Source organism: Stenella coeruleoalba (assembly GCF_951394435.1).
Source record: "Stenella coeruleoalba genome assembly, chromosome: 2".
NCBI lineage: Eukaryota > Metazoa > Chordata > Mammalia > Artiodactyla > Delphinidae > Stenella > Stenella coeruleoalba.
This window is the reverse complement of record NC_137147.1, coordinates 175,728,422-175,748,475: the sequence shown is the minus strand read 5'-3', so window position 1 is coordinate 175,748,475 and position 20,054 is coordinate 175,728,422. Positions and strand designations below refer to the sequence as shown.

General features: G+C 45.3%; 1 protein-coding gene across 1 annotated transcript in view; it reads left to right on the top strand.

The window, feature by feature from the left end:
• The first annotated feature begins 1,002 nt into the window (after window positions 1-1,002).
• Window positions 1,003-20,054, top strand: part of NMT2 (N-myristoyltransferase 2) — a 56,897-nt gene continuing 37,845 nt past the window's right edge. Inside the window, exon 1 of the mRNA XM_079913182.1 lies at window positions 1,003-1,195. Within this exon, the coding sequence (XP_079769308.1) occupies window positions 1,086-1,195 (110 nt within the window). The 5' untranslated portion in view covers window positions 1,003-1,085. The remainder of the gene's footprint in view (window positions 1,196-20,054) is intronic.

Genomic DNA, 20,054 nt, shown 5'->3' with positions numbered 1-20,054 from the left:
TCTGAGCATTTCTGATAACTATCTTTCCACTGCCTTTGTAAAGCCATGTAGGCTTCCCATGACCCAGTGGGACCTTGAACTCTGCTCATGAAAGGAGAACAAAGGAACGGACCGGGGTGTACAGACTGCAACAGCAAATAAGAGTTTGGACTTCACCCGCGTTTTATTTGGCAATCCGCGGGGTGCCTCCTTCCCCTCCTGTGTTCACGGGGAGAGAAACGGGACCATCTGAGCCTAGAAGGCCACCCACTTTTGCTCGGAGGTCTAGGTCATAACCTTCACTTGAGGACGCCAGAGTGGCCTCACTCACTGACACTGTCCAAGGCCCCAGCATCATGGACAAGTCCCATTTCCCCAAAGATGGTTGTGGTCTAAGCCGTCCAGCAAAAACAGGGGCAGTTCTACATTTTTCTCTGTCAAGAGTTTTAGGGCTGCGAGTCTCGTTGGAACGGAGAGGCGGGAAGGCTGGAAGCACTCTGTTTTGACTCTGGCTTTGACTTTATAGTATACTGGAAAGACAGAGACATATGAAATGGAACTTTTACAAAGCGTACGTGGTTGGGGATGAGGTGAAGGGCGGGGGTGAGGGTTCTGGAAATCAGTGGTCTTGGCACGCCTACCCCTGACTAAGAATTTCCTGCAAAGAGTTAAAAGTCTTCCTACTACGAAGAGATGTAAAATCGCGTTGCCTGTGCTCCCAAAACGAAGACTCAGGATTCGGGGTCTTCAGGTTGCGCCATTCAGAGGCGAGCGCAGGGTTCAGGCACCGGCCGGGATCCAGGACCGCGCTCCTGCGCGCAGCGGGTCGCGACCACCTCTACTACCCTCCGCCCTGCCCGCTCCCTACCCCGGGTTGCGGGGGCGCGCGGACCGCCCGCCACCCAACCCGGGCCGCAGGGGGCGGGCCCGGGGGCGGGGCGGAGCCATGCGAGGAGGGGCGGGGCGAGGAGGGGCTGGCACGCCTGCGGCTCCGGCTCTGAGGAGACGGCGGGCGGCGCTAGAGGGAGCTGCTCGCTGCGCCGCCTCCGCCGCGCCGGCCCTCAGCGCCAGCTGCCCGGAGCGCCGCCCCAGCCCGCGCCGCCGCGATGGCGGAGGACAGCGAGTCCGCGGCCAGCCAGCAGAGCCTGGAGCTGGACGACCAGGACACGTGCGGGATCGACGGGGACAATGAGGAGGAGACGGAGCACGCCAAGGGGTAGGCGCGCCCGGGGCTCCTCGCGGGCGCCGGCTCCGGGGCGCGGCGGCCGCACCGCTGAGCGGCGGGCGGCCCCCCGCGTGGCTTTCGCGGGGCTCACGGGCGGCGGGAGGTCCGGGGGGCGCGTCTGGCTCGCGGAGCCGCGCGGCGGAGGCGAGGCCCCGGGTGGGCGGGGAGGCGCGGGGACCCGCCACGCCGCTGTCACCTGCCGCGCGGCCCGCCGGCCCTCGCGCGTTCCCATCCCGGCAGGCGTGAGACTCGGTGACACCGAGGGGGGCGCGGCGCCCTTCCCTTTGTGGCGGCCTGGCCGGTGGGAAGTGGTCCTCCTCTCTCCGCTCCTTGTCATCCTCTCCTGAAGTCCTCCCACCCCTCCCCCAGCCGCCACCACCACCGGGAGAAAAGAGTCGCTGATGGCGGGGAGCGGCTTGAGATTCGCCCCTGCCCGTTTCGGCGCCGCTGGCGGGGAGCTGCGGAAAGTTGTGCCTCCCCGGCCGCCCCGCCCCGCGCCGGGCCGGGCCGGGGGCGCCGGGGGTCCCGGCCAGGCTCCTGGGGACGCGCAGGTTCGCCGCCGCCGAGCGGGTCCCATCTCTAGAAGTGGGTCAGCATCTCTAGAAGCGGGTCCGACCTTGATTTCAGCTCAGTCTTGGGGAGCAGCTCCCGCCGACCGGACCCGATCCTGCTTGCTGGTTGATGTCCAGAGCCATGCGTTTTAACACCTGATCAGGTTTCTTCCTCCTTTAACTGGCTCATTTTCTCCCTCGCAGACTTGATTTGCTCTCCGGTTGGAGAAAAGATTGCTTCCGGTGGGGGGGGGGGAGGGTATTGAAGTTCTGTTTTTGTAGGTAGAGGAGGTCATTTTAAATGCTGCCTGGGGTTTACGTTACCCTTTTACCCAGTTGAATGCGAACTATGAGCTGGCACCGAGCACTCATCCCCTTAGAAGTGAGATTTTACAAACCATGGTGACCGGGGAAGAAGTGGGTCAGCTTAAAAACATGATAGGGAGGCCGTAGTCACAGATGGCTTATTTATTCAGTTCATGGAGAGGATTCTTTAAATGATTGATGATTTAAAGTGTAAAGTATTTGCATTCTGTTTAACGTCTGCTTGAAGATTTGTTTAAGAAAGGAACTTTGAGCTTTAATGTGTTATAAAATATTAAAAGATCAAGAAAAAGAAAAGCTGACTAAATGTATCTTTCATTGGCATGAATATTTTTCAGTGGCAGCTGCAAGTACAGAATGTTATCAGTCTGGTCTAGAATGTTTTTTTTTTTAAGAGAGGAAAGGAAATTCTGCAGACATCTGAGCTCGACTTCTGTTTGTGCAGTGATAGAAATTTGTCTGTGATAGATAGCTAAATATAGATATGTTATTGAAACAGTGGCCCTGGTGCCAGCAGTGGGCCCAGATGCAAATATGTTGCATTACCCAAAAAACTTTTTAGCTCCTGTCTTTCTGGCAAAGGCCCTGGACGTCTGCCTTCTCCACTGTAATGTCTATTTGTTGTTCTTCATCCTTCGGAAGGTTTGATTATGTACTTCTTTGCTTATACAGTCAAGAATGTCCATGGTACAGAGAATTACTCATCTGTGTACCCATTGATCAGGACCTGCCCCCGGGAACCTTGCAGGAGGCTGTGCGAAGTTCCCAGATTAGCACCCAGAAGCATCTCCATGCCTTCTTCAGACATTTTCAGTTTTGGACACGGGCACGTTAATTATATGTTAGCACAGTTACTCAAAATTAGAGCTGCTCAGTGGACTGAAAGGTTTTCACCAAGAACAGATAACATGATTTCAGGTTCTAGAAGGAAGAAATGGTTGTAATGGGTTTATTGTAGTCTATTAAAATGTAAGGAGATTAGTGAAAATCCAAGTTGCTGTGCTAGTTGAACTGCTTTTCTGGATTTGAATTCAGATGCTGTGGCCAAATTTGGGGGAGTAATTGTGTTTTATTTGGCTCGGGTACTGATGATATGGCTTAGTGGAAACCTAGAGTTTTTTCTTAAGTAGCTCAAGTTTGTAAATGTTAAAATTTGAAAGACTCCTCTTTTTGACACCTGGCCTCTTCATTCCACCAGTTTAATCAGGTGACAAATAATGAGACTTTGGAGGAATGGGTATGTACACACTTTACCTTTTAAAGGTGAGTTATCACTTTGAGGCCACTAGGTATGGGTCAGTGCACAAAGCAGTCATTTACTAAATAGTACCCTTGTGGCCTATAAGAATTAATTCACCCACGCTATTGAGTATAATGTATTTACTGGCTGTTTTAGACATATTAAAACTGGAGCCTCAGGGAAAAGGAAATTACCAAATTAGACTCTTTTGTCCGCACAATGTAAATACTACTGTGTATGCTTTACTTACATTTTTGTAGAATTTTATTTTATGAATTAAAACAGGTATTTCATTTTGTGGATAATGCCAGAAGTCCATAAATGAAATATGACTTTTGTTCAATTAAAAGCAATGGCTGACATATTATAAAATACTTGCATTTCACTATCTCTGTATCTTATTTTTTGTGGAAAATGTGCTCTTCGTTTAACTTTTTGGTCCACCCAAGTATGAAAGTGGCACACCACTACCCAGATTTCATGAATTCCAAAAATCATGGGGGAGGGCAGGGATTGTCCATTTTAATTAGCAAGACTGAATTCAAAAAAGTGTAGCTTTATTATCTTCAAACAATATGCAGCAATTAGAAGTAGACCAACAGAGGATTACCGAGAAACATGCTTTAAATATTGCTTGAGCACATGATTTACAGTTAGGGGAAGTGTGTCTTTGTAAAGCGTTTGAGGGAACTTGAAAACTTTAAAGCATATTAAAAGTTCTAAGGTAGGACTGGCGGTCCAGTGGTTAGAATTCTGCACTTCTACTGCAGGAGACACGGGTTCGATCCCTAGTCAGGAAACTAAGGTCCTGACTGCTGCGCAGCGTGCCCCCCCCACCCCAAAATGTTCTAAGGTAATCTGTCTACATAGGTAAGAATTACCTTCACCTGTCTTCTTCTCCTTGCCCCGTTGATCTGCGTCTTCTCCGTTTGTAAAATAGAGTGGGTCCTGGTCTTTATCTCTTAGCCTGCCTACCCTGCGTTAAGCATAGTTACTGCCCCGTGCCGGAAACGGGAGCACACAGTTGGCCCTACATGAAATTAGCATTCAAGTTGGCAAATCTCTCTCCTTGCTTTACCAACACTGGCTTGCAGAATGCATAGTTCCTGGATGAACTGATGTGTTTCATCTCCTTTTCACGCAGAGAGCCTTGCCCTCATTATTCGCTGAGGTGAATAGAGACAGCTACCAAGAATATTTACATAGGGAATAAAATAAGCATATATGAAGGTGCCTATGTTGGCAGATAAATGACCAAATTATTCCCTGGGGTAGATCTGAAATAGTTTTGGTATTTGAGGGGTATTCCCAGACATTTTAAATAAATTATTTTTCTTAGAAAAATTAAAGATCTGGTATTTGGGAAAGATTAAAATTAAAACTTTGGAATCCTTTGAACAGAGACCCTAACCTCTCTTTTCTTACCCCCAATTTAAAGAGGAAAAATGGAAGTTATTCTGTGTGCACTGTGTTGTTAGTTCTGATTTTATCTGTTGTTGAGATGGGCGGTGGGAACTTCTCCTTAGTCAACTGTAGAGTCGGTGGGAAGATGCAAAAAATTACTGTAACTCTCCAGAGATTTTTCTTGTCCTGGAAAACTTAAGGGCTAATTCAGAGCTGCTTCTCTGAAACGTGATCTGTTATCAATAGTATAAAAATCTAAATGGAAGGGTGAGCTAACAGCCTTTGCCCAAGCAACCTCCCAATTTAGGGAATGACATTTAAAAGTATTAAATGTCGGTTCAGGCTTAACATTTGAAAGGGTGACATCACCCTGAGGCCCGGAACAAACTTCTTGCAGAGCTTGGCTAAACTCTAGAAAGTCTCCAAGTATGGGCCACCTACTGTGCCATCTTGAAATTGTTTATTAACCTGAGTGTACACAGTAGATATTTACGAGTTCGAGTTGTTACTGGGTTAACCCTGGGGTTGGAACCAGGTTCTGTACCAAGTTCAAGAAAGAGGTTGGTTGGTTGGTTTGCGGTTACTCCCATTGAAAATATGTAAATGACTTTTACTCATTGTCCTGTAAAATATGCTTATTAAAAATGCAAACAGGGCTTCCCTGGTGGCTCAGTGGTTGAGAGTCCGCCTGCAGATGCAGGGGACACAGGTTCGTGCCCTGGTCCGGGAAGATCCCACATGCCGCGGAGCGGCTGGGCCCGTGAGCCATGGCCGCTGAGCCTGCGTGTCCGGAGCCTGTGCTCCGCAACGGGAGAGGCCACAACAGTGAGAGGCCCACATACTGAAAAAAAAAAAAAAAAAAATGCGAACAGTAAAGTATATGGAGAGTAAAAGCCCCCATCGTCTCATTTCTAAGAGCTACCACTATTGACAGTGTAATCAAGTCAGACTTATTTATATACATATATATACACCTACACACATATTTACATAAATAAGGTCGTACTTTATACTTTATACACAGACGCTTTTGTTATCTATTACTTTCCACTGACAATTTGCATTTATATGTATCTGTTTATATGTATATATAAATGTATATTTAGCATAAATAGGATCATACTTTACATAGACTCATATTACGTTGTATTTTGCACTGACTGTGAGTGTTGTCTGCTAGACCTTTCTGCGGTGATGGAAATGTCCAATACAGAGGTCACTGGCCACTTGTGACCAGTGTGACTTAGGAGACGACTTTTAAATTTTATTCATTTTTAATTCATTTAAATTTAATAGCACCATGTGGGTCATGGCCATTGTGTTGGACAGCTCAGATCATATCCTGCCTTTGAATTTTTTAAGCCTTCTCGGTACTCAAAATATTTCCTTATTCTTTTCTTCTGTTTTGCAGAATATGTCAAGTTTCCATTCTTCCTTTTTTTTTTTTCTCCTTCTAGTGGTTTAGGAGCTCTATATCCTATTTTTCTTCTTCTAGGAATTATCATTAAAGTTCAAGCAAGCTTGCTTTTTTTCTGTATTTCTCCATCAATGTCAAAAATTAACCAATGTCCAAAATATTCTGTGTACTACCAAACAAGACAAACCATGTAGGATGTTTGGATTTCTCCTTCCTTTACATGTCCTAGATTTTGTTGAAATAATCTGAAATTTCAATTCCGTGTGCCTTCTTTTATTTTTGCCCTTATGTCATATTAAAGCTTTTTCTTAACTATTAACATTACAGTCACATCCATAGTATCAAAAACTTCTTAAACTTTCCTGACTGCATTACTGTTTTCATTGCTTACCACTATTTCTTATAAACTACACCCCCTCCTTTTCTTCTTTGATTATTTTCTCCCTTAATTTTTTTATTAGAGTAGGTGGATGATATATTTTCTAACTTCTTATATGTCTGAAGATGCCTCTTTTTGCTCTTACGCATGAACCAGAGTCTGGGTGTAAGTGTAATTCTGTGATAATCGTTTTCCTTCAAACTCCAGAAACATTGTTTTATTATCTTCTAGCATTTAGTGGAACAGATGTTTCTCTGCCAGTCTCTTCTCTTTCTTTTATAGGTAGCCGTATTCTTTTTCTTTGTTTTGACTTGTTTTTAGTCTAGAAGCTGGTAGGATTTTTCTTCCAATTTTCCCAAAACTCAAGTGTTTCCACATCCTTTAACCTTCCAGGATCACTTTTTTCTTTAATATCTAACAAAATGGCTCAAGCTCATACGTATTTGTGGCGGTCTCGTGGGGACCGAGGTTTTCGTGGTCCTCCAGCACGTCCATGTGGCCCCAGCTGCCCCATCACTAGCTCCTAATGCTTTGGGTCCTATAGCATTTCTCCCCAGACCTTTGACCCTGGTGGAATCCAGTCAGCTCTCTTTCATCCCCCTCCCCCGGCAGGAACCACTAATACAGGGCTGTCCTGCACAGCATTTGCTGAAGCTTTAGTGAATCAAGAGTGCAGATATTTGATTATAGCCTAGGGCAGAAAACAACTTCCAGCTCAATGTCAGACATCATTGTTCACCAAATGGATTTACTGGCGTCCATCCTCCGCTCCCCCCATAGGCCACGGCCTCCCTCAGTGTCCCTCTGAGAGTGGTCTCTTAATCCTCTGACCTCTGCCTCTTCTCCAAGTTCAAGATCCAGCTCCGGTGTGCTTTCTTTCATGACATCTTCTCTGGTCATTAGAACTGAGGGTGACAACCCCTGGCGAAGGCCCTGGGACCCTTACTGAGTGTATCCTTCACGCGTGCCTTTCCACCAGTTGCTCTGTCTCCCAGCCATCTTCTCAGGCAAACCCTTGTTTTACAGGAAGGAAGCTCTGGCTCCTAGGTAAGTGACTTCTCCAGGGTCACATGGTGTGTTGTAGGTGGGAACAGAGTTTTTGGTGTCTCTCTCTTCTTTTTTTTTTTTTTTTCCTTTGGCCTTACCACGCAGCTTGTGGGATCTTAGTTCCCCAACCAGGGATTGAGCCCACGCCCTCAGCAGTGAAAGCGCTGAGTCCTAACCACTGGACCTCCAAGGAACTCCTGGTGTCTCTTGTTTAACATGTATGTGTAACATCTGCACGCTGGCTCACATAAAAGATTTTATTTTACACGTACAGTAGGTTGTCTTGAAATAAAGCATGGCTGAAATTTATTAGAATTGAGGACCAGCAGGTCAGGAAGGCGGGTCTGTCTGTCTGTCTAGCCTTCCCTCCATCAGTCCGCTACCAGCAGGCTGGGTCCAGGCAGGGGTGGCAGAGGGTGAGCCGGCAGCCGGAGGGGGTTGTCACATGGTACAACATGACCATTTAGGGCCAGGTCTTCAGGGAGGTCTGGAATCAAAGTAATTTTCAGAGAAGGAGATAATAAGCAAGGCTGGCACCTCAAAACATGCCTACAGAACACGAGACATGTATCTACCTGTCTGCTCACCCCAGTCCTTGTAATATCTGGGAATTGCACACATAGGTAGCTTCATAAAGGTCACTTGAGTGGATTCCAGTGGTTCCCCATCTTCACTGACAGGCTAACTTCTAACTTAAAAGATGTTCCCCTGTGTGCATTATGAAGACGTGAAGGATTTCCTTTTCCTAATTCTGCTTTTGAAGGATGTGGACTGTGGCATTCTTAGTTGTGCTCTTTGCTGTATAGGACCCAGCATGGGAAAATGATAGCTCATCTTTTGAACTCCTCCTGCTATGGGCTTCTTTCCTTGTATATACTTTTTTTTTTTTCTCACTGAATCATTATAATAACAGGTGAGGAGACTAAGGCCTGTCCAGGTTTAAATAACTTGCCCAGGCCACATCTTGGATTCAGACTTAGGTCTTGAGGCCTCTTGCTGTCTGACTGTCCGACCCCTGCCTGTTCACAAACTGCATGGTCTAGTGGACTCTCAATACAGAGCAGTTTGTTTGATAATGTTTCAAGTTCATCTCCCCATATGTTGTAGATTACCAGCTTCAGTGCCTCTGGAGCCAAGATTCACCAGCGTAATGGGCATACTATTGGGTTGGCCAAAAAGTTCGTTTGGGTTTTCCGTTAGATGTGATGGAAAAACCCACATGAACTTTTGGGCCAACCTAATAAATGTCAGTGAATTTAAAAGGAAATAAATGCATACATTTCTTTGTTTTAAAAGACATTGCACCTCGATTATAGAAGACCCTTTCGGAGTTTGTCTTTTGGTCTCGTCAAAGGACTGCGTTTAATGATAGCATCAGTAGTTGCAATAAGATCCTTTTTCTTCTATGCTGCTTTTCTGGCTGTCTCTTCTCCTTTCTGGTTCGAGTTCCGTGTAGCCCACAGTAGCCTGTCACATGCCAGCATCCTTTCCCTCCCGCACTGCCGTTGTTCACGCCTCCACCAAGTCAGATTTTTGTAAGAAGCAACGTGGGCTTAGGAATCTGGTTACTGAACATCTCTGGGTGGTAGCACTGCCGGAGGAAGCCGCGTCAGCCCCTCAGTACCCGGTACCCCAGCTCCACGGCCCGGCCTGTGGAGCGCCCGCCACGGGTAGCGCTTCTGGGCGACGCTTTGAGTTCCTCTCAGTTGGTGGCCCGTCATGGGAGAGAACCCAGCACACGGTCACCCGGTGCGGGCCCCAAGCTGAGCTGGGATTTACCTTTGCAAATTCTGTTTTGTAAGCACATTGCACTTCTATTGCTGGCTTGAACACACACGCCAGGGGAATGTGGGCTCCTCTATTCTGTGTTCACTCCATGGTCAAGTTCATGTACTGCTTTCCCAGAGAAAGATGGCAACTCAGTTACTCTGATACTTTCCCACAATTTCTTCATTTAGTGTTTGGCGGTGGGGTAGATACTTGCTCTTTACTGCCCGTGGGTATTTATTAACATTTTAAAGAAACCGAAGAAAGAGCCCCTGAAAGCAGAGTTCCTTTTTTATTTTTCCAGTTGAAGTTTTTTAAAAAAACCTTTTTGCAAAAATGCATCATTTCTAAAATGGAACATTAGAATGTATCACCAAGCAAAAAGACAATGACTTGGCATATTCATTTACACATTTTCCAATTCATATATGTTTACAAAAATGCAAATATACTGCTTCTCTGGTACTGGAAATTCCTGTTTGTCACTTGATGTGCCAGGACCATCTTTCCAGGGTGTTACAGAGCCTTCTCCGGAGTCACGGGAACTGGCTGGCTAGTCCATCATATGACTCTGTGGAGATAATAGAATATCCTCGTCTGTTCAGTCTCCTGTTGTTGGGTCCCAGTGGCTGAGGCCGTTAGTGGCCCCTTCTTCCAAAGGAGCAGGGCCAGGGTGTGCTTGTTTGAGATGGTAAGTCTCCGTGGACCAGGTGAGCCCGGCACACGTCCCAGGGATCCTGGGGATGGCCAAGAGCAGGTGAAGGATCTTCTTCCGGCAGAACTTCCCCACTGAGGGAAGCGAGACTTTCCTGTGAGCGCGACGTGGGCTTCTGTGTCCCATGCTGCTGTTATTTTGGGACTCGACCCGCACAGCTCGACCTGTACACTAACTAATAGAACATCTGTATATTACCTTTGATTTTGTAGACACCTTCATTTTTAATTATTATTTTTCAAATAGGTAGTATGAGCATATGGTACAAACTTCAAAAGGCATAAAAAGGGTATCCAGTGAAAAGGAAGTCTCATTCTGCCAGCCCTGAGCTTCCCTCCCTGTGAGCAGCTCCTGATGCCAGTTCTTGGCACGCCCTCCTGGTGGCATTCTGTACACATACAAGGATGCGGGGCAGGTGCATGCGTGCATGGGCGTGCTTACGTGTGCACGGACATTCACCAGCAGTGGGAATGTGACCTTCCATTGCTGCACCTTGATTTTTCACCTAACAGTGTATCTTGGAAATCCTTGCATATATATTATATATCAAAACCCATAGACCACCCTCATTTTTTATTTATTTTTTGGGCCGTGCTGCACAGCTTGGGGGATCTTAGTTCCCTGACCAGGGATTGAACCCAGGCCCTCGGCAGTGAAGGTGTGGAGTCCTAACCACTGGACCACCGGGAATTCCCCCAACCTCATTTTTTAAAAGGCTGCATGCCATTGTTGAATGGATGTCCCATTTCTCATTTAATCTGTCCCCTGTTCATAGATCATGAGATTGTTTCCAATCTTTTGTGCTAACAGACAGCACTGAAATGAGTATCCTAGGATGTATAGCACTTCTCCAGAATATTTCTTCATAAATATCTTAAAAAGCTTTCCAGATAACAAGTTTTAAGGAGGCGGTGTGGTGTGTGGAAATGAGTATTAAACCAGGAATCAAGAAAGTCCTGTCACTCACCCTCAGTTGGATGTTGGAATACTGGTCAGTGCATCTCTCTGGGTAGGAGTGTCTTGTCGGGAAATTGAAGCATTTGGCTCTCAAACTGTTAGGATCTAACAGGGATTTAACAAGTACACACGTGGTCCTGGGCCTGGTCCCTACCCTCAGGGATAAGGACCACAGACCTTGTGCCACGGGTGCTGTCAGGCCCCCAGAGCTCCTTGGATTGACTTTCTGCTTCCATAGCCCAAAGGTCAGGGGGCATGATAAACGTAGGCAGAAGAGAGATCCCTGTCCTGCCCATCTCCTGGCTTGTCCCACTTTTTAGCTGTACTTCTAGGCACTGCCAGCTGTTCTTTCTCTATTAGACACTTTCTCTGAGCCCTGGGGTGTTTCTGTGCTTTTTACATTTATTTTATTTTATTTTCTTAATTTATCTTAATGAAGTATAGTTGATTTACAGCGTTGTTTTAATTTCTGCTGTACGGCAAAGTTATACATATACATATTCTTTTTCATATTCTTTTCCATTGTGGTTTGTCACAGGATATTGAATATAGTTCCCTGTGCTCTACAGTAGGACGTTGTTTTATATCCATTCTGTATATAATAGTTTGCATATGCTTGTGCTTTTAAAAAATGTCCTTGTCTCTTTCCTCTGCCACTGCAAAGTGGACCGTGACCTCTGGCTCCCTTCTGGATCTGGGAGGTCCTGTCCTTTGTGTTTGAGAACTCCAAGTCCATCTTTGTGATTCCTGGAGAAGAGAGACACCTGTGCGACCTCTGCTTGGCCTCTGACCCTTGACTGTCCACTGAAATCATGTTTTCTCTGCATCCCATTTCTGGCCTTTGTACTTGGTCTCATATCCCAGACTCATCGCTCAGCCCTTCCACTCGAGGTCGAGCTGGTGTTTTCTCTGTTCCGGTGTTTCTACCCCTTCGGAGCCATCAGTCCCTGGAATCCCTCCAGGCTAGATGGGATTTGACCATCACCTTCTTGCTCTTGGCGCCTCCTGGCCCCTCCTTGCAGATTTAACGGCCTGAGACAGTGATTTGCCCTTCCTGCCGGGCATGTCTTGCCCCTTACTTCTTCACCAGATTTTTCTAGGGGAGAGGGGAAGCCTAATATTTTGCTACGTTCATTTGGAACGTTCATTTAATGAAAGAATTGAGTAGGTCCATGGGCAACATCGGAATATACAAAAGAGAGAGTAAAAAATGAGTATTGGATTTAGCAAGGGAATTCACAAATAGGAATATCATTTGAAAAGCACTGAATTGTGAACTTTGCTGACACATTAATCTTATTATCTGTAACAGCGCTAATACAATATTGAAATGAATCTCAGCCAGAAAAAAACATTTTTTTTGACTTGTTAATCGTCTTCCTTCAGTAAACTCTGGAAGGCCCAGAAATGAGAAAAGTCATAGAAGTAGGAGCTAGTGTGAATGGGCTATTCTTCTATCAGAAAAACATTTGTGAGCATCAGTAAGAAAAGGCTGTAGGAAATAGGGTAGTTTTTCACTAATCTAGACTGTCTCGAAGGTTACACTCTGCCAACAAGCTTAACCTTTTTAGAAAACTTGATTTTTCTGCTTGTTTTGTTCACCATTTTATCTTTTGGAACAGTTTTACCTAAGATGCAAGGAAGTAAGCCTTTAAGAAATTTGCTTGTGGAATAGCTGGGCAATTTGAATGTAGTTTTTCAGTTACATGTAGTGATCTTAAAGATATCCAAACAATTTTTAGGAGCATTTTACATATTTCTTCCTTTATTCTGATCTTGGATAATCTGCAAAGACAGGTCTTACTTCACAAACTAAATTTCACAGTAGACTGGTTTCTGGCCAATGAGTATTGATAAAATTTTATGATGAGTTAACATTAACTCTTATTAGAATTGGGTTTTTATGGGAAGTAGGCCCTAAATGTGTTGAATAATAATGAAATACTTGTGGAAAGAGAAGGCTAATGAGAGAGAACGTATTTTCCCACATTTAGATTATAGTAAGAGGGAAAAGAACTAAAACGTTGGAAACAGCCCAGTCTCTAAAAAAGGGGAATTGGTTAGCAAACTCTAGACCAGAAGCTAGCAAAGGGAATCATCTAGGTCCTACTCCAGCTGGGCCCGGATTGCTCAGGGCTTATTGGTCAGCCACTGCCGGGAGCCAGCCACCCTCTGCTGCTGACACCCATGGAAATATTGGAATTGTTGGCTGGTCCTACCGTGACCTCTACCCAATGCTCCAGCCTCAGTAGCTACCGCTGCCTGCCTCCTTGGCTGACCTTTATAATGATAAGGATCATTGTCAGGTTTCCACCCCTCACTGATCATAAACTTCTAGGGCAGCTTTGAGCTCGGAACCCTCCAAGGGCTTCTCCGTGACATACTGCTTTGACCAGAGATGATGTGGCTTTAAAGAACTTCTGACAGGTGTTTCCTCCATCAGCCCCAGGAGGGGAAGGAAGGTACAGAGCAAGGGATGAAGCTCCCGCGTTGAAGAGGTGGCTGAAATCCTGCTGGAGGTCAGGCCGTGACAAAGCCAGCGGCCTGGTTAGCTTCTTGCTCTGAACTGTGCATCACGCTTGTGCAGGAAGCGGGTGAAGAAGTCGTGACTGGAGTCGCACACATGAGCCACTGACAAAACAGACTCACTCGTGGGCCTTCAAGAACCTGAACTATAGATAAAATCCATTCTTGAGTTGGGCGGCCGGGTGATCAGCTTGTATCAGATGGGTGCCCCAGTCCAGCATGAGAACAGCCTGTGGCCAGTACGCAGGAGAGTTGGAGTCTGCCACAGCCACCTGCCCCGCAGCTGTGGCTGTGAGTTCTCTTCCATCACCTGGGCACTGTGATGCTGCTCTGGGTTACCTTTTTCATAAACTGTGCCCAAACTGCCTCATGTGTTTTCTCTCCTGGGTAGTGCATTTCCCTCTAAATAAAGTGATTTGGTATCCCAAACAGAACACACATACACACCTAAACACACACACACACACACACACACACACACACTAAAGATCTGTTACCATTCAATAAAAGACAACTAGGCTAATAAAAAGTGTTCACAGGGGCTTCCCTGGTGGCGCAGTGGTTGAGAGTCCGCCTGCCGATGCAGGGGACACGGGTTCGTGCCCTGGTCCGGGAAGATCCCACATGCCGCGGAGAGGCTGGGCCCGTGAGCCCTGGCCGCTGAGCCTGCGCGTCCGGATCCTGTTGCTCCGCAACGGGAGAAGCCACAACAGTGAGAGGCCCGCGTACCGCAAAAAAAAAAAAAAAAAAAAAAAAGTGTTCACAAAAGAAGAGGTCATTCCCCAAAGAAGACCTCAAGATTGCCAATAAATATCTAAACAGATATTCATCCAGTGGAAACGCATAAACAAGACATGATATATTGTAGTAATTACCTGAATCCTGGAGCCTGATTGGCTGATTTGAGTCCTTGGCTCTGCCATTATTTAGCTGTGATTTTCAGCAAGTTACTTAACCTCTATGTCTTGCAGTTTCCTCTTCTATAAAATGGGATTAACTATAATTGTAGGACTTAACCTCACAAGGTTGTTGTGACAATTTACAAGGTTGATATATATAAGGTGCTTACACGGTGAGTGCACTAAAGTGTTAGCTGCTCTGACAATGACCGTGACGATGATGACAATGACAGTGATGATGGTGATGATGGTGGTAATGATGGTGGGAGTGATGATGGTGGTGATGTTGATGGTGGTGGTGATGGTGGTGATGATAGTGATGATGTGGATGATAGTTATGGTGGGGATGCCAGATTGTTTCCAAATTGCTTGTACCAGCATTATATAAATATTACCTTTCCTCACATTCTTCTGATATTATTAGACTTGAAAACGTTTGGCAAGTCAGTGGATAAAAAGTAGAATCTGAAGTGGGTTTCATTTTCAGTTTCCTTGCTGCTGGTGAGGTTGAGCATCCTTTCATAAGTTTATTGGCTGTTAGGGTTTCCTCTTTTGTGAATCATTTATTCGTATCCTCAGCCCATTCTTCTCTCAGTGTTTTGTCTTCCTATTGATTTTTGCATTGATTTCTCATTCACCCAGCAAATATTTATTTTATACCTCAGACACTGTTTTAGGTGCTAAGAATACAACGGAAAAGGCTGTCTTATGGATCTTATGTTCTAGTCAGAGGAAGACAAATAAATAAATAATACGTTTTTAGCTAGCGATAAGTTATATGAAGAAAAGTAAAGCAGGATAATCATAATAATAGCTAGCATTGACTGAGTGATTTCTCTTTGACAACTATTGATACTAATGTATTAGCTCATTTTATCCTGACAATTTTTGTAACACCATTCATTGAAAGCTTCATCCTTTTGCAGGTATGGAAACTGAAGCACAGAGAGGTTAAGTAAAATATTCCAAGTCACACAGCTAGGAAGTAGTGGAGCCAGGATTCAAAACCAGGTGGTCTGAATCTAGCTAATGCCTGCAGTCTTGACCTGGATATTATGTTGCCGATCTATACTATGCTGGAGATAAAATGTGAATGGGAAAAGAGCTTTTTATATGTTCTGACTTAATATTTTATCATGTGCTTTATAAATACCTCCCCTACTTCTGTAGTTTTAAAATTTTGTCTATAATCACTTTGCCACAAAATATTTAACTTTGATTTTGTCAGGTTACCCCTTTTTATCTTACGGTTTGTACTTTTGGGTCCTTATTTAAGGAATTCTTTTCTTCACTGATATTATGAAGTTATTGTCATTCTTCTGCTTATTCATTCAACAGATATTTATTTGACCATATATGCCAGACGCTGTACTAGGCATGGTTAGATGTTAGCAAAACCAACAAAAATCATTGCCTTCGGTCTTAATCATTGCCTTAATCACCGCCTTTGGTTTTGTTTTCCATGTTTGGGTATTTAACTTATTTGGAATTTGTTTTTGTGATTATTGGGTAGTAGCAAACTAATTTAATTTTTTCTGTATAGAAAGTCAGTTTTTCTGATACTATTTATTTAAAACTTTATGCTTTCACTACTGATTCATGATGTAATCATTATCATATATAAAGTTCTTGTATGCTGTGAGTTGTAACTGGTCTGTCTACTTCATTTCTTTGATCTGTTTATCTGTTCTTGAGCTCTGTTGTATCTTGATAATGTTTTAGTTGCAGAGGCATTGTGGTTTTTATAGACAACTTAGAAAATGCATGAAAATACAGCAGCGATTAAAATCACCTATAATCCCACCATTTTCTATGCAGCAAGTTGGAAATCAAGGGGGAAAATTTTGTAAAATGATTATAATATCAAACTACTAATGGTCCTTGTGGGGAGGAGCTAAGTGATCTCTCTGGTGGAATCCTGTGAAATCTAAATTTTTTCTTATCTTTGGGGTTTGCATACCGTGAATCGAGCTCTTAAATAATGTATTAGGTATGACAGGCTAAGCTGCTGTAACCCTGTGGTGGACCCTATGGTGTCACTGCTCAACGTGATGGAAGTTCTCTCCTTTTTTTTTTTTTTTTTTTTTTTTGGCCACGCCATACGGCACGTGGGATCTTAGTTCCCCGACCAGGGATGGAACCCACACCCCCTGCAGTGGAAGTGCGGAGTCGTAACCACTGGACCACCAGGGAGGTCCCAGTTTTTTTCCATATCGATGGGACAGTCCCAGACAGGTGTTCAAGTGGATGGCGAGGGAACTTCCCTTTATCCTGTCCATCAGATGCTGCCTCCTCCTGTCACGTGGTTCTGCCGTCCTCTACTGTCTCATTCTATACCTGCCTTCAGTCGGCCCAGGGGAGGGGGAGCCTGGAGGAGCAGCCCCGGAGCCTGTCTGGGCCAGCAGGAAGCGGCAGGCTCGCGTCCACTCCCATCCCGCTGGCTGGGACTCAGCCACATGGCCGCACCTGACTGCCAGCGTTGGGGAAGTGTGGTCTCGCTGACACGCTGTGAGCTCCCGGACGAAGGGGGGATGGATCTCTGTGGGCAGCTGGCGGTCTCTCTCTCACTCGTTTCTCCTGGGGCAACTGTAAAACGTTTACAGTTTCCTGTAAAATGTGTTACTTTGCTCATTCCATTAAGTCCTGTCTGCAGAATCCCTGTATATATCTTTGAAGAGATTTCCTGGATGTGCTTATTAAACTTAGTTTGACATTTCCGTGGCTGACAAGGAGTTTGTTGGTTTGCACTTGGGGTTTGAATGTGCCAAAGATTCTCTTTAGGCACAGACGGAAGTATCTTTCCTTCCTGGGGTAGCAAAACGGAGAGGCTTTTCCTTATGGATTTTTTGTACGAATTCTTGGGGAGGTGGGAAATGGAACTTCTGTTCTTAAAGAGGCAAGAGATCTTTGTAAAAAGGCTGCATGATTTCCATGGTTAAACGTCTGGGACTCAGTAATCAGCCTCAGGCACTTAAGAGTCTGAATCTTTTTCTTCATCAGATTTCGAAGAAGGATCTTCTTGAGCTGGGATTTTCCTCTATTATCCTGAGCCCTTTGCAGCATCTTATCACCCCCCGGGGACAGGAATTTCCATCTGCCACTTTTTCAACAGCTTTGATGAGATATAGTCCACATACCCTGTGATTCACCCATTTAAAGTGTACAATCCAGCGGCTTTCAGTATATTCACAGAGTTGTACAACTATCACCGCAATCAATTATAGAACATTTTCGTCACCCCAGACTGAAACTCCACATCCCTCCTTTGTGACTGGCTTCTTTCATTTGGTGTAATGTTTTCACAGCTCATCTATGTTGTTGCATGTATCAATACTTTTTTTTATTTACAATTTTTTATTGCTGAATTAATATTTATTATATGGATATACCACATTTTCTTTATTCATTTATCAGTTGATGGATATTTGGGTGGTTTATACTTTTTGGCAGTTATGAAGAATGTTGCTATGAACATCTGTATACAAGTGACTGTGTGCACAAATATTTTCATTTCTCTTAGTCGTAGACCTAGGAGTGGAATTGCTAAGTCATGTGGTAAATCTTTGTTTAGCGTTTTGAGGGACTGCCAGGCTGTTTCCAAAGCGCCTGCACCATTTTCCATTCCCACCAGCAGTGTGTGAGGATTCCAGTTTCTCCACATCCTCGCCAACACTTGTTATTATCTTTTTTGGTTGCAGTTGTCGTAGTGAGGGACTAGTGGTATGCCTGTCAGCTCTGATTCCCAAATTCTAGTCTCTTTGAGGCTAGACCCCTTCCACCCTTCCCCTGCACCCAACACAGTGCTGAGCACATACTAGATGGCTCAGTAAATACATGATAATAGGCTGCAATCAACTTTACCATGCAGGTAGGGAGAATTGTAGCTTTCTGAGATAGTCTCCTTCCTGGCAGTGTGTGATTGGAGCTACCCCAAGGATTATTCATTCATTCAACAAACATTTGTTATAAAAATCTACTAGTGTCAGGCATTAAATCATTAGCGACCTTAGGGATACACAGGAATAGTTTTCTTCTGTACCCTGCACACACTGACACGAATGCGCACATAAATCACAAGCGCAGCACAGCAAGTTCCCCACTTTATGAGGTGCCAACCCTGGGAACACTGAGGGAGGAAAACCCGAAATAGTCAGACTCCCAAACCAGAGAATGTACAAAACCATACTATCCATGGCATATTTCTAGCTCTGGTATCTGGCTGTGATATGTTTGTTTAAGCCCAATTGCTAGTCAGATATTTATGGAAGTCCTTAACTACTAGATGATTTTAAACATAAACATCACAATACATAGTACAGATTTGATTCTGCTGATGGAAACAAACTGCTCATTTGGGGGTGGGAATGCATTACTGTTTTTAGACCACGAGGGTGCCACTTGGCGGGGTCTTCTCGTATCTCTAAAAATGAACACTAGTTTCTATTCCAGGATTAGGGAGAAGAGGGAAACACGAATCTATAGCTCATGCGCTTGTCTTTTAAACACTTTTTCTCACTATTGAACACGGCTTTCATGCTTTGACTCTGCAGAGGAATGAATTACTTTAACTCAGAAAGTTTTCTGATTTTAACACATGAATAACTGCCTGTCTGTCTGTGACGTAGATTGTGGGTGATGAGGCTGGCCCTTGGGATCCTCTAAGTGGTAAAGACCAAGCCCACAATTCTGTCATGTTAAGTCAGCAAAACTTGGTCTCCCCTGGCACTACACGCAGCACGTGGGGACCTCTACTCCTCGGAGGCCTCTCGGGCCTCAGCTGAAGGAGGCCCATCCCCTCCCGATGCGTCATCTTGACAAGGCCCTGGGGCTCGCTGGGAGGGGAAGTCTGCAAAGAAGAAGGTGTGGCGGCCCTCACGTGCTCTCACCTGGCAGCAGCACCTGTTCCATCCTCAACTTCCATTGGCTCAGCCTGCTTGGGCCTACTTTTCTCACTTGGGGGGTGGGGTGGGATGCGGAATGTATGCGTCATCCTCTGGAATGTCCACAGGAGGGGAATTCAGAAATATCAGTGAGCACAGATAGTGTTCACCTGAGTAGGAAAACCGCAGTTCTCCTTCTGTGTTCTCCTGACTCTCACTACTGTCACCCTCAGCGCTTCGGACACCAGGCGTCGGCGCCTCCCCACACCGAGCATTCCTGCAGCGCTAGCGTGGGCTGGGGTCCTACCATATAACTCGATTCTGACACTATCTGCCTGGAGGCAGCGTCAGATCCCACAGGTTGAGGGCTCAGTCCTGCCAGACTGCCCTCTCCTCACTTCAGATGCCAATGCTAAGTCCAGGTTGTCACCTGTGCTTCTGACCGATCAGCTACAAATTGGAGTTTCCTAAGATCCCCTCCTCGGATTCAATTAATTTGAATCCACAGAACTCAGGAAAACACTTTCTACTGTTCACCAGTTGATTGTGAAAGAACGTGGTAAAGGATGGAGATGAACACCCAGATGGGCGAGGTGTGCGGGGTACGGGTGTCCATGCCCTGTCCGGGCACCACCCTCCCGACACCTCCATGTGATCACCAGCCTGGAAGCTCTCTGAACCCTGCACTTCTGGGGACTTCTGTGAAGGCTTACGATCGATCATTAACTCCATTTCCAGCCCCTC